The sequence below is a fragment of the Corythoichthys intestinalis genome, chromosome 16 (genome assembly GCF_030265065.1).
Source record: "Corythoichthys intestinalis isolate RoL2023-P3 chromosome 16, ASM3026506v1, whole genome shotgun sequence".
In the NCBI taxonomy this organism is placed as follows: domain Eukaryota; kingdom Metazoa; phylum Chordata; class Actinopteri; order Syngnathiformes; family Syngnathidae; genus Corythoichthys; species Corythoichthys intestinalis.
In genome coordinates this window covers 51,686,782-51,701,337 of record NC_080410.1, presented here as the reverse complement: position 1 = coordinate 51,701,337, position 14,556 = coordinate 51,686,782, and the positions used below count along the sequence as shown (strand labels likewise).

The window sequence follows — 14,556 nt, the reverse complement described above, 5'->3', positions numbered from 1 at the left end:
ATATAAAATAAATAGCACACCATAGTTTAATGAGAAGAAATAGAAGAGATACACAATGCCGTCTTATCACAAGAGTGACGCACCAACTCGGGTAATCTGCTCTCCCAGCAAACTCCAAGGACAAAGCGCTTTGTCCTAAAACAAGTACAACCAGCCTGGGCAACAAAGTTGATAGCGGGCGTCCCAATCCGCGCACGAACCTAAGCCGCCCAAAACCGGCCACAGCGGGGGCGGCCCAAAAGCAACGCCCAGAAACGCCTTCGACAAGACCCGCGTCAGCAAAGACTTCAAAAAGACTGGACACTGAGATAAGACAGATTTCTTCTGCTCGGAAACATGTAGCCTTGTTTTGGATCCAGAATTGTCCCTCCGTCGTCTGTTTTTGCCTTGTTTTTTACCATTGTCGACGAATAAATTGTCAACCTGTTTTCGGCGAGTGTTCTTCAAGCTTTTGAAACATGGAGTCAGTGTGCAAAGGGTTAACACAGGAACGCGTGGAGTTTGGCTTCCTCCTGGCCTGGCTCTTCGGGGGCGTCGAGCGGCGGAGCACATTTCCGTTCTGTTGCCGTGGGGTTTGGGCTGGGAGGACTAAATTCCTTCAATCCCTAAATGTCCAAATTGAGTACTGCTTGTCATTTTCCCTCCTAAATGTCATGTGACTCGTCACAGGAGTGCTGTCAGCATTGCTGCAGAGATTGAAGAGGTGGGGGGTCAGACCATACGCCGCACTCTACATCAAATTGGTGTGCATGGCTGTCACCCCAGGAGGAAGCCTCTTCTGCAGATGGTACACAAGAAATCCCGCAAACAGTTTGCTTAAGACATGTCAACAAAGCACATGGATTACTGGAACCATGTCCTATGGTCTGATGTGACGGGCGGCCTTTCTTGTGTAAAGAGGCTTCCTCCTGGGGTGACAGTCATGCACACCAATTTGATGTAGAGTGTGGCGTATGGTCTAAGCACTAACAGGCTGACCCCCCACCTCTTCAATCTCTGCAGAAATGCTGAAAGCACTCCTGTAATGAGTCACATGACATTTTGGAGGGAAAATGACAAGCAATACTCAATTTGGACATTTAGTAATGTACTTAACAGGCTGACCCCCCACCTCTTCAATCTCTGCAGAAATGCTGAAAGCACTCCTGTAATGAGTCACATGACATTTTGGAGGGAAAATGACAAGCAATACTCAATTTGGACATTTAGTAATGTACTTAACAGGCTGACCCCCCACCTCTTCAATCTCTGCAGAAATGCTGAAAGCACTCCTGTAACGAGTCACATAACATTTTGAAGGGAAAAATGATAAGCAGTACTCAGTTTGGACATTTAGGATTTAAGTTTTTTCATAGGGGTGTACTCACTTTTGTTGCCAGGGGTTTAGATATTAATGGCTATATTTTGAGGGGAAAATAAATGAACTCTATTATATAGTTTGTAGTTATATAGTATTCATTGTGTCAAAGTGTCATTTTGTCAGTGTTGTCCTATGAAAAAATATACTGTAGCTGCAGAAATGCCAGGGGTGTACTCAGGGGTGCCGTATAGGGGTAAAAGGTGATATTGATTCTAAGGGCCCATCCATGCCCTGATGGGGCCCACAGAGAAAATTAAAACATTAGGTAATCGTTTGCAAATTGAAATATTAATCATGATCATTTTAATAGGAATAAAATGAAGGGTTCAGTTCTTTTGCTTTGTTTTTGGCAAAAGTAAACACCCAGCGAGCATATGTATTGCCAGCCACCCCTCCTCCCAACCCCCGTATTTTCATTCAATGGTTTGATCCGCCCTTCCTTCGATCAGAAGCGGTGCGCATTTACACCACTCAATGACTCGGAGTGCACGCTGCTGCAGAAATGTTTTCAAAACAAAAATCGGGAAAAAAAAGAAAGCAAAACATGAGAGGGGTAGAAAAGGCCAACAGGATGTGACAGAGTACTTCATAAAGGAAGGTTGGTGTCTTGTGTCATTGTAGTGCTGAAAATTAACCTGTTATCTTAGCTCACTCTGTAAGAAATACGGGATTTTCCCGGCCTTAATGGTAAATCAATCAATCAATCAAATTTATTTATATAGACCAGACATGTCCAAAGTCCGGCCCGGGGGCCAAATGCGGCCCGTGGTCAAATTTCATCCGGCCCCCAGCCTTTGTCATAAGATCAATAACGTCTGACCCGCACAGACTTAATAAATTGGTCAGCAGTACTGCAACCAGCATATGAAGTAGCTTACACACGAAATGATGCTCCTCATTTACCCACTAAAAGGCAGCAGCACTTTAATCCTTTATTGCCATATGTATCGCATTTGATACACCTAAAATTTCATGATTTTGAGACTAATTTAGAATTTTGACATTTCCTTTTGAAAAAATAAAAATAAAATAAAATAATGGATGCAAGTCAACACATGCATCTGCAGGTTCCATGAGAAAAAAACATGATTTACCATGGGTTACAGATATTAGAGCGCTTATTTCACATATACATTTTCTTTTTATACATTTGAAAAATAGGTTTCATTAGGACTTTATTTTTCAAATTTTGGGATTCTCTGCTTCATGTTGCAGGTATTTAAGGGCTAAGCAACGTTACTCCGTGTGACCCATTACTTCCATTTTCTAAAATGGCGACAATCAACAAAAAAAAGAAAGTTGACTGTGACGGCCGACGCTTCAAGGATAGGTGGAAATTGGACTATTTTTTCACTAAAATACGGAACAACTGTGTCTTGCAACATTTGCAAAGAGACAGTCGCTGTTTTTAAATGTTTCAATGTGAGGCGATATTACCAAACAAGACACGCTGACATGTACGACAAGATTACAAGGAAGAAATTGAAACTGAAGAAATTGAAGCAACTTGAAGCTAGTTTAATTTCACAGCAGTAGGATTTCGCAAGAGCTCGAGAGTCGAAAGAGAACGCCACAAAGACCAGTTGCGAGATTGTTGAAATTATTTATTAAAAAAATAATAAAGCAAATGTGACACACTAAATGGCTTGCTAAATTTTGCTTATACATATTGTTCTACGTAAAGGACGTCACCCAAGGTCGGCCCCCCACATTTTTACCACGCCAAATCTGGCCCCGTATGCAAAAAGTTTGGACACCCCTGATATAGACCCTTTACAAAACCCGAAAGGTCCCCAAAGTGCTTTACAACAAAGACAAACATGGCACATAGTAAATAAAAGGCAGGAAAGTATTATACAATGACATTAAGAGCGTTATTCACCTATTAAAAAAATGGATTCCAAATAATGATGGCATTTTTTGGTATCCTACAGATGTTGAAAGTTGGTGTGGAAATGTTCTTTTTTAAAATCGGCTTGAATCCAGTTTGTCAAGAATTCATTGAATTTAGTTTGTCATCAATTGAATTTAGTTTGTTAACAAGGGACCTCGCTTCAGAGCTGTAGCCTATAGTGGAGATCGCGAGTTTCCAGATGGGGCTAAGACTACTCCATAATGAAATACTGTAATTGTTTGCTAGCTAGTGTTTGCTCCACTTTTAGCTTACATTTAATCAGTACAGTAGGCAAACCCTTAGCAAGCTCTTCATACTAAAACAGTTGTATACTGTAATGTATACAGCAGTATAGTTAAAACATAACATTTATTCTAAGTCATTCATTATGGTATTTGCTTTGAGAATATTGATAATAAAAATATGTTTAGATTGTAAAAGATGGCCTTCAGTACATTTCTTATAGATGATAACAGTCTGTTCATTATTGCTCTATACGCTGTATATTTACATCAATATATTTTCATCTTAAATTAATGCAGAAAATGTACAAATTAGTGTGTAAAAGTGATATCTTCTTCATGGGGCCCAAAATCCCTGGCAGCGCTCCTGGGTGTACCCACTTTTGTGATACACTGTAAGTTGAAAATAACAGATGTCTAATCATCATTTGATGCTTAAAAACTAAATTACAATTCCAAAACTTTTCAAAAATGATTTATTTTAAGGCCATAAAAAAAAGAAGCTTCGTTATGTTTTGATGTGCAACATTGCAGATGTGCTTTGTAGTCACCTACCGGACACGTGGCCAGCCTATAGACCAGGGGGGTCCAAACTTTTTGCAAAGGGGGCCAGATTTGGTGTGGTAAAAATGTGGGGGGCCGACCTTGGCTGAAGTCCTTTACGTGGAACAATATATTTAAGCAAATTTTAGCAAGCCATTCCGTGTGTCACATTTGCTTTATTATTATTTTTTAATGAATAATTTCAACAATCTCGCAACTAGCCTTTGTGGCGTTCTCCTTCGACTCTCGGGCTCTTACGAAATACTGCTGCTGTAAAATTAAACTAGCTTCAAGTTGCTTCAATTTCTCGCTATACATCTTACCTGTAATCTTGTTGTACATGTCAGCGTGTCTTGTTTGGTAATAGCGCCTCACATTGAACTCTTTAAAAACAGTGACTGTCTCTTTGCAGAGGAGGCAGACACAGGTGTTGCATATTTTAGTGAAGAAATATTCCAATTTCCACCTATCCTTGAAGCATCGGCCGTCGCAGTCAACTTTCTTCTTTTTGTGGATTGTCGCCATTTTAGAAAATTGGGAATAAAGGGTCACCCGGGGTAATGTTGCTTAGAGTGCTGCTGCCTTTTGGTGGGTAAATAAGGAGCAGCATTTAGTGTGTAAGCTACTTCATATGGTGGCAGTACTGCTGACCAATTTATGAAGTCTGTGTGCGGGCCAGATGTTACTGATTTTATGACAGAGGCTGGGGGCCGGATGAAATTTGACCAAGGGCCGCATTTTGCCCCTGGGCCGGACTTTGGACATGTCTGCTACATACATACTGTGTAGTTCCAAAATGAATGATGGAAAACCACATGTCACTCTCCCTAGACATGGTTCTAATTGTGACCACTTGCAGCAAGTGCTTGTTGTTAACTGAGTGTTCATCCATAAAGGGAGGTTTTTAGAACATTCTTAATAATAATAATAATAATAATACATTTTATTTATACCGCACTTTACATTTGAAAAACAAATCTCAAAGTGCACATTTAAAAAAATAAAAACACTAAGAATAAAAGAGTAAAAGCAAAAATAGACAGAAACATAGATAAAATCAGATAAAATTAGCCAGGGTAAGCTTTTTTAAAAAGTTAAGTTTGTAGTCCTTCTTTTTAAGGCCTGACCGAGTTCTGGCTGAAGTATTTGGTGTGAGGAGTTTGGTGAGGTAGATGGGGGCTACACCGTGTAGACAGTGATGGGTGTGAAGGACGATTTTGAATTCAATACGGAGGTGAACAGGGACCCAGTGATGTGCTTGTGTTTACGCACCCTCGTCAGGACCCTGGCAGCGCTGTTTTCGACATACTGGAGCCTTTGTAGGCTCTTGCCAGGGATCCGATGAGGAGTGCGTTACAATAGTCCAACCTGGAGGAGATGGACAAGTCTCTCTGCAGCAGGACGGGAGAGAGACCGCCGGAGTTTGGCAATTTTGCGGAGGTGAAAGAAGGAGGTTTTGCAAATATAATTGATATGATTGTTAAAGCTAAGATGAGGGTCAAACCTGACTCCCAAATTAGTCACAGAAAGGGAGAAGGAAAATTTGTGGCCGAAAAAGGAAACTGGGGGAATGGGGGCAGAACGGAGCTGGTGAGGAGTACCAATTTGAATAGCTTCTGTTTTGGAGCTGTTCAGCAGCAGGAAGTTTTCACTCATCCGAGCCTTTATCTCCTCCAGGCAGGAGTCAAGTTGAGAAACAGGAGGGGGCTGGAGGATGGAGTGACCTTGAAATATGGAATTGTATTCCATGCCTGCTGACGACACGACCGAGGGGTAGCATGTAAATGGTGAAGATGGTTCGACCGAGCACAGACACATTCTTGTACACAGTTGTAAAAATTGGCTCACTGCCCTTGAAAATAGAAAGACTGTCCAAACAGAGCACACAACAAGTTGACGCCATTATCCCGACGGTCACTCATCGATTTGAACCAATGCTTATAAGTGACGTTTGGGTTAAAGCCGGCGGCGGAAGAGAAGGTAGCCAACGTTGGCGCCCGTCCGGATCGGACGTACCGAGCGACAAGGAGCTCCTTGTGTCGAATAAGACTGCTCTGTTTGAGAACGTTGCCTATTTATTTAAGTCCGTGGCCTCAGAAACTGAAGACCGCTCTGTTTGCCGGCTGTGCTTCTCAGGTACGAGGGGACGGGTCAGCCTCTCTCCGTGCACATGTACTTCCTGTCGGACCGCTTCCAGGGTTATCTGGTGCGTCACGTGGCGACCGAACTGGGCTCTGGCAGGTCTGAGACACTGGAGACCTGGGTGACCCCCCGGGACCACTTTAGCCAGGACAAACGCCCCCATCCGGACAACAGGCTTCTGCACATCCAGGTTGCTCACACACACACATGCACACGTCCGATACACTTGTGTCCTTTTTTTTTCTCCAAGCAAAGAAAACAAATCATGTCAATGACATCCAAAATTCAGGGTTAGGTTAACACTACTTTTGCAGAAGTCCTCTGCTGTTGACTATACACTGGTACCTCAAGATACGAAATCAATTGGCTTTTGTATCATGATTTTTTCATATACAGTGGTATAAAAAGTATCTGAGCCTTTTGGAATTTCTGCATAAAATCACCATCAAATGTGAGCTGATCTTTGTCAAAATCAAACGGATGAAAAAACTCATTTAACTAAAACCACCCAAACATTTATAGGTTTTCATATTTTAATGAGGATAGTATGTAAACAATGACAGAAAATGGGAAAAATAAGTGAACCATCACATTTAAAAATTTGTTCCCCCTCCCCCCTTGGCAGCAATAACTTCAACCGGACGCTTCCTGTAGCTGCAGATCAGCCTGGCACATCAATCAGGACTAATCTGGGCCTATTCTTCTCCACAAAACTGCTATAGTTAAGTCAAGATTCCTGGGATGTTTGGCATGAATCACTGTCTTTAGGTCATGCCACAGAATCTCAGTGGAGTTCAAGTATGGACTTTGACTTGGCCACTCCAGAACGTGTATTTTGTTCTTCTGAAACCATTCTGAAGTTGATTTACTTCTGTGTTTTGAATCGTCTTGTTGCAGCATCCATCCTCTTTTTAGCTTCAATTGTCTGACAGACGGTCTCAGGTTTTCCTGCAAAACTTTTGAATTCATTCTTCCATTCATGATTGCAAGTTGTGCAGGCCCTGAGGCAGTAAAACAGCCCCAGCTCATGATGCTCCCTCCACCATGCTTCACGTTGGGGAGGAGGTGTTGAGGTTGGTGAGCTGTTCCATTTTTCCCCTCACGCATGACGTTGTGTGTTACTCCCAAATAATTCAACTTTGGTTTCATCAGTCCACAAAATAACTTCTATGGAGTGTCCAAGTGCCTTTTTTGCGAACATTAAATGAGCAAGTTTTTTTTTTTTTAGACAGCAGTGGCTTCCTCTGTGAAGTCCTCCCATGAACACCATTCTTGGCCATAGTCTTACATATAGTTGATGTGTGCACAGAGTTGTTGGGCTGTGCCAATGATTTCTGTCAGTCTTTAGCAGACACTCTAGGGTTCTTTTATACCTCTCTGAGTATTCTGCGCTGAACTCTTGGCCTCATCTTTGGTGGACGGCCACTCCTTGGGAGAGAAGCAACAGTGTCAAACTCTCTCCATTAGTAGACAACTTCTCTGACTGTCGATGGATGACATCCAGACTTTTAGAGATGGTTTTGTATCCTTTCCAGCTTCATACAAATCAACAATCCTTGGTCACAGGTCTTCCGAACCGCGCCCCACCCCTCAATTTTTTTTTAATTTTTATTTTTTGGTGTGTTCAATATATTTATCCATATACAGCATTGGAAAGAGATACGTATAATAAAAAAAAAAACTTTTAAGTATATATATACACTACCGTTCAAACGTTTGGGGTCTAAGCCACCCCAAACTTTTGAACCGTAGTGTACATAATGAAAAATCCTATATGATACACCACGGTTCAAAAGTTTGGGGTCGCTTGGTGGTGTATATATTAGCAAATGGTTTTGGAGTGGAGTGAGTCCACTCAAATCCGCTCACATACACACAATGATATGCCACAGCAAGTGTTTAACAAGACAAACGATGATTGACACATGCGGCGCCTTGAAGTTTCGGCTTCCGAGCTTCTCTGGCAACGCCTGTCAATCATCGTTAACTTTAATAAGAAACTCCAGTGCACTGCCTGACCAGGATAAGCGGCAGGAAGGACGTGATCGAATCAGGACAGCTTATCTGTATTTATTTAATTTCAATTAAAAAAAAAAAAAAAACGCAATGGAGTGAGGGCGTGTTGTTTGATGCACAAAGTACCGAGGGATCACTGTATAGTCAAATGTAGTAACCGTAATTTTCGGACTACATCCGGGCCACATTATGAATCCTGCAGCTTATAGTCCAGTGCGGCTTATTTGTTGATTTATTTTTATTAATAGGTAACACTTTACTTGACAGCAGCGTCGACTGTCATAAGACTCATAATTATGACATGACACTATTATGGGCATTAATGAATGCTTATGACAGATGTCATGAGAAAATGTTGTCACTAACTCCATTTATGTCAAATTTGGTGGGTGGTGGCTTATAGTGCGGTGCGCCTTATAGTCCAAAAATTATGCTACATTATTGCATTGCTACGAGCGGGAATGATCTGTGACTGTACGTATTATCTTTCATAGGATGAGTACTTTTTTGTAATGTGAAGTTTTGAAAATCTTTTCGTAAAATGTACCAAAGCTTTTGTATCTCGAGGTACCACTGTCTCAGATAAGATACATTGAAAGCACAAAGCGTCAGAACACATTTAGGACCAGTCGCCTCGCCCAATTTAAGCCGGTAAGAGAAGATTGGTCGCCAGTGAGTTTCAAGGCTGTCCTGTTGCAGGTGGGTCGCGAGTGGGACGCCAAGGAGCGCCTGTTCGTCACGCGCGGGGGCCTTCTGGGCCCTGAGGACGCCCCGTCGGCGGCGCTGCGCTGGAGGCGGGGATCCGGCAACTTGACGGCCACCGTGGTGTGGATCGACCCCACCAATGTGATAGCGGCCACATACGACGTGCGCGTGGACGCCGGCGCCGAGGTCACGCACTACCGCCCCCCGCTGGCCGGGCCCCTGCGCCCCGGCATCTGGACGCTCAAGGTCCTGGACCGTTGGAGCCCGCTGGGACAGACCGCTTTCCTTATCGCCCCGCTGCAGTTCCGACGAGGGCGGCCCATATCGCCAGGTGAGGAGGAGCGCTAAAGCCCCCCGACATAAAAAAACAGGAGCAGCGCCAATTTTTACTCGACCACAACTCCAACATATGTAACACAATTGGAGACTGTAAACAAAGAGACATAATCGGGCACAAAACATTTTGCATTGAGCACTTAGTGTAAAGGATTTTTTTAAATTACCGTATTTTCCGCAGTATAAGGCACCCCTAAAAAGCCTTCAATTCTCTCAAGAGACGACCATGCACCTTATAATCTAGTGCCTTGTAAGTGGATCAATATCGGTTACTCATGGCGTGACATTCCCTTTAGCGCAGCTCCATCTAGTGGATGCAAAATGCAATCACTACTACTACTACTGCACCCTACAGAGGTAGTCCTCTGGTAACAATGTACCAGATTTACGCGATTTCAACTAGACGACGATGGAGTCCAGTTTTTTTTTTAAAGTTGTGCTCCGCACATGTACACACGAAGAAGAATGTATTTGCGCACACAACAAAGAGTGCACGCGCACACACAAGGACGAGCGCATTTGCCCCCACGAAGAAGTCGCGCAGGCGAGTGAGAGAGTGGGGAAAGATAACCGCTAAGCTCGCTGTTAAAGGAATTCGGCCTCCCAGCAAAGCCGCCGGAACCGCGACATTCGAACAAGTAGGTGTCCCGCTGGCGCAGCCCCAACAAGTTGGCCGGCGAGGCCAAACCCCGCGCGTCCACTCCGGTGTTAACCCTTTGTACTGACTCCATTTTGAACAGTTTATAGAAGGGTCACCGAAAATAGCTTGGCAATTTATTAGTCGACAGTGATCAGAAAGCAAGGTAAAACAGACGATGGAGAGGCAATACTGGATCCAGGGTCAGCAAAACAACGGATACATTGAAATGTCCCCGAGAAACGACAGTTGTTATCTAAATGTTCAGTCTTTTGAAAGCTCTCGCGGGGTGGACCGTGGGCAGGAAGAAGGGTGTGTTTGGGATTATTGTCTTTTTGTGGATTGGATAGGAGGATTCGGGAGTTACTGTTGTCCGGGCAACGAGGATTCTGCCACCTCAGTGTCAGAGGGGGCTCTTGGAGTCTTGTCAGTTATCTTATCAGTTGCATATCGGGCGTTCTCCGATGCTACTTGTTTTAGGGCAGAACGCCCTGCTATTTGTCCTGGAGTGCCCGGGAGAACTGATTGCAAGAGTTGGTGCGTCAATCTTGCTCATGACCCACACGTTGGGCTTTGGTGATAAGATGGCATTGTGTATCTTTTATGCCCTATATTCTGCTTCTTTTCATTAAACTATGGTATAAGTGCTATTTATTTTATATTAGGTGTGTTAGAGTAATACACACAGTCCCACAGTAAATATGAAAAACGATACTATTCCCTGATTGATTATGTGTATTTGAGTAATGCAAACATTTAGACAATGCCTACGAGAAACGGTACCATCTCCTTCACTGTCTAGCTAGGATACAGCGCCAAAGTCTTGGCGAGGACAATACAACAACCAATAAGACATGTTTTTGGATAGTTATTTTGAGATTTAGGGGTATTTATAGGGTTAATTCCGATTTACGCACCAGCATAGTTAAATTGTTAGTAACTTGGGGAGTACGTGTATGTGAAAAGTTTGAAAATAGGCCAATTATTGAAGGCGCGACTTATAGTGCAGAAAATACGGTACTAAAGTTTTTTGAAGTATTAGGGAAAAAAATGTCACAAAATCAACAAGTTGAAAAAATATTGCAAGTGTAAGTCGTTTTTCCTAAATGTTTTTTGCAAAGATTTTTTAAAAAAAGTACCAAAGGGCAAAAAAGTCACCGAAACGAGGTAAATGAGGGAGAAAACAAAAAAATCGTCCAAATTTTACATCAACAAACATACGCGACGATGAACACAAAAAATTCAAAGTCATACAAGCTAAAAGAGCTTTTTCCTTTTATTAAATCTGTTTCCTAAATTATTGGTGAATCAATGAATTGATAGACATTGGAATGTTTTATTATTTTGTTGTTTGCTTTGTGCGCAGAGGAGGCCTCGGTCGTTCATGGTGGTCCGCCAGGAAAGTCGTACATGGAGCAGAGCTTCCACGGCTTGAACCCGGTGTTGCGCTTGCCGCTGAGCCTGGGCGCGGTGGAGGAGGCGGAGGCCAACGCCGGCCTGACGGGGGCGCCGCTGCGCCGGTGGCTGGACCGTCTCCTGGCCGGCTTCTGGGCGGCGTCCGACGTCTGTTCGGCCGCGTCCGGCGAACCGGCCTGTCCCGCCCTGCGCCGCTGCCGGCGGAGCGCCTGGAGCTCGTACGGCCCGGACCCCAAATCCCAATTGGGACCCCCCCGACACGACGGACGCATCAGGTAGCACCGCCCTGGCTCTTTTCTTGGACTTCATACTTCATAGAATGTCATTTACAAAACTGTATTCCTCAAAACATTGCAATGTATTTATATGTCGTTTTTCCTCATTTAATAAGTGATCGATTACGCAACAGTATTAAATATATTTATACAGTGGTACCTCAAGATGTTAAATTGGTTCAAAAAAGGCTTTTGGATGTCAGATTATTTTTGTATAATGAATCACGTTTCACATTTAAGTGACCTCATCGGTTTCCAGCTCTACTGTCATGTCCTCAGTCTTTATTTTGTAATACTCTGTAGCCCCTAGTGGCGCTTTAGTGTAACTAGTTTTTTAGGCTATAGACCCTACTCACGTGACGTCACAGCCACGCCCCCGCGCCATGTTGTCCGTCAACACATCGTGCTTACCTGTTACGGCTACGTAAATTCCTCCTATTATGGCGTTTTTCTGCTCGTTAACATTAATAATCAAAATGGTGAAGTCGTGTGTGGCGGTCGGTTGAAAAAACAGAGAAGATAGACGGAGAGACTTGAAGTTTTACCGTATTCCGAGAGACCCGGAGAGGAGAGCGAGATGGACTGCTGCAATTCGACGAGAAAACTGGGCTCCAGACGACTACCACAGATTATGTAGTAGTCATTTTATATCTGGTAAGATGCATTTATTATATATTTAGAGGGTTTTGGGCTGACAACCACAATTAAGATCATTGCTAGGCTAATCGCCGACAACATACACTCAGACGTTGTGAATGAATTACCTAAAAATATATAATTATAAGGGGATAATAAGACAGTTGTCATACAATTAATTTACAATTTCACTATTGAGGTCAAAAGCCAAAAAAAAAAAAAATTCAAATTGGGAGAATCTGGAGTAGTGCTATCACACTTCATATTTTTTACATATTATATATGTATGTAGTGAGAGTGCTATCGCTAAACCATATAAACATTAAAAGCCCTAGCTCCATTGACAAATTCTTTGTTTGGATAGATTATTAATCATCTAATATATCAGGGAAAATGCAACACGAACAAAAAAAATACATTTAAGTGATAGTTATGAGGTAGATAGCCGTGAATTTTTTACAGACGCCATTTTTTTTCATTGTGACGTAATTTGTTTAAAAGTTAAAATATGCAAGTGAATCATTTTTTAAAGTCGTTTTCTTTTTTTTACAAAATATTGGGCATCGATTAATGATTCTAGGCTAAAAATGACAGACATTTTGAATAATACATATAATTAATTACATTCGTTTTATGGCTGGGTTAAAACAAAAGTGGTTGCGCGACATCTGTAAATGGTTGTTTCCAGGGTAAAACGGACAAATTAAAAATAGTTTGGGGGCTTAATGGGCCATGAATCTGCTATGGCAGCATATAGACATATTGTTCTATCAAACACAACAGTTCTTTTGGCTTAAAATACAGCAGTTTATTTTATAGAGGTTTGCAAGAGCAGAAACTGCTTTTTCAGTCTTGTCTGTGTTTTTCGCCATATATATTTACATATATTCTTTCTGAGACAATTCTGAAAGAACCCGAAAATTCATTCAGAATGGAAAACACAAGCAAAAAATTTAACTGCTCCGTAAACCGAAGGAAGTTCATTAAGTTCAAAAACTCATAAAACTAATCTTAATGGCGGATTGCAGGCAAGTATCAGGTGCATACCGCCACCTACTGTACAACACCCATCTGAAGGCTTGTACTCGTGTTGCTCCCTCTAGTGCTCAATTACGGTACAGTTGCACAGAGCTTATCGATTGCGCCAGGGGCATGAAAACGAAAGTATCAATCCACAATAAAATTTTAAAAAGAAAACAAAGAAAGGTAACATCTAACGCAGGCGACTATTTGAAAAGTAGTGGAGTAAAATGTACAGGTATGTGCTGTAGAATGTAGTGATGTCAAAGAAAAAAAAATCATATCTGTACTCAAGTAGAGATACACAAAAATGTACTTAAGTACAGTAACAAAGTACTTTTACTTCGTTACATTCCACCACTGGCAAACACAGAGTGCTCAAAAAACACCAGCAAACTTCAATAGCCACTGATTGCTATTTCATAAGTTATATTCGTTTTAGGGCTGTCAAAATTATCGCATTAACGGTCAGTAATTAATCACGTTAAAATATTTGACGCAATTAATGCACATGCCCCGCTCAGATTAAAATGACAGCAGTGTAATGTCCGCTTACTACTTGTTTTTTTTGTGTTTGGCGCCCTCTGCTGGCGCTTGGGTCGAAATGATTTTATTTTACAATGAGCGAGCATGGTCTAATTATTGACATCAACAATGGCAAGCTACGAGTTTATTTTTTGATTGAAAATTTTACAAATTTTAATAAAACAAAAACATCAAGAGGGGTTTTAATATAAAATTTCTATAACTTGTACTAACATTTATATTTTAAGAACTACAAGTCTTTCTATCCATGGGTAGCGTTAAGGGAATGTAAATAATGTTAATGCCATCTTGTGGATTTATTGTTATAGTAAACAAATACAGTACTTATGTACCGTATGTTGAATGTATATATCCATCTTGTCTTATCTTTCCATTACAACAACAATTTACAGAAAAATATAGCATATTTTATAGATGGTTTGAATTGCGATTAATTACGATTAATTCATTTTTAAGCTGTAATTACCTCGATTAAAAATTTTAATCGTTTGACAGCCCTAATTCTTTTGTTTCATATACATAAGCATTGTGTAGTGAAGGGAAAAGGTGCCGTTCTCGCACACACCATATTATTGTTTGCATTAGTCTAACACATTCATCTAACTATAGTTTAGGCAGACTTCACTGAGTGCCCTCGACACAGTAAAGTTAATTACCTTATCGGCGCTCATGAGGGGGAAAAGGAAAAATGGTACCGTTTCTCGTAGGCACCGTCTAACTGTTTGCATTACTCGAACACACGTAATATAATCAATCAGGGAATGGTATCATTTCTCATATTCAATGTA

General features: G+C 41.7%; 1 protein-coding gene across 1 annotated transcript in view; it reads left to right on the top strand.

Moving 5' to 3' along the window:
• Positions 1–13,696, top strand: part of LOC130931854 (xylosyltransferase 1-like) — a 53,862-nt gene extending 40,166 nt beyond the window's left edge. Inside the window, exons 9-11 of the mRNA XM_057860991.1 lie at positions 6,176–6,371; positions 8,897–9,233; positions 11,242–13,696. Coding sequence (XP_057716974.1) covers positions 6,176–6,371; positions 8,897–9,233; positions 11,242–11,570 — 862 coding nt within the window. The 3' untranslated portion in view covers positions 11,571–13,696. The remainder of the gene's footprint in view (positions 1–6,175; positions 6,372–8,896; positions 9,234–11,241) is intronic.
• Positions 13,697–14,556: the final 860 nt, after the last annotated feature.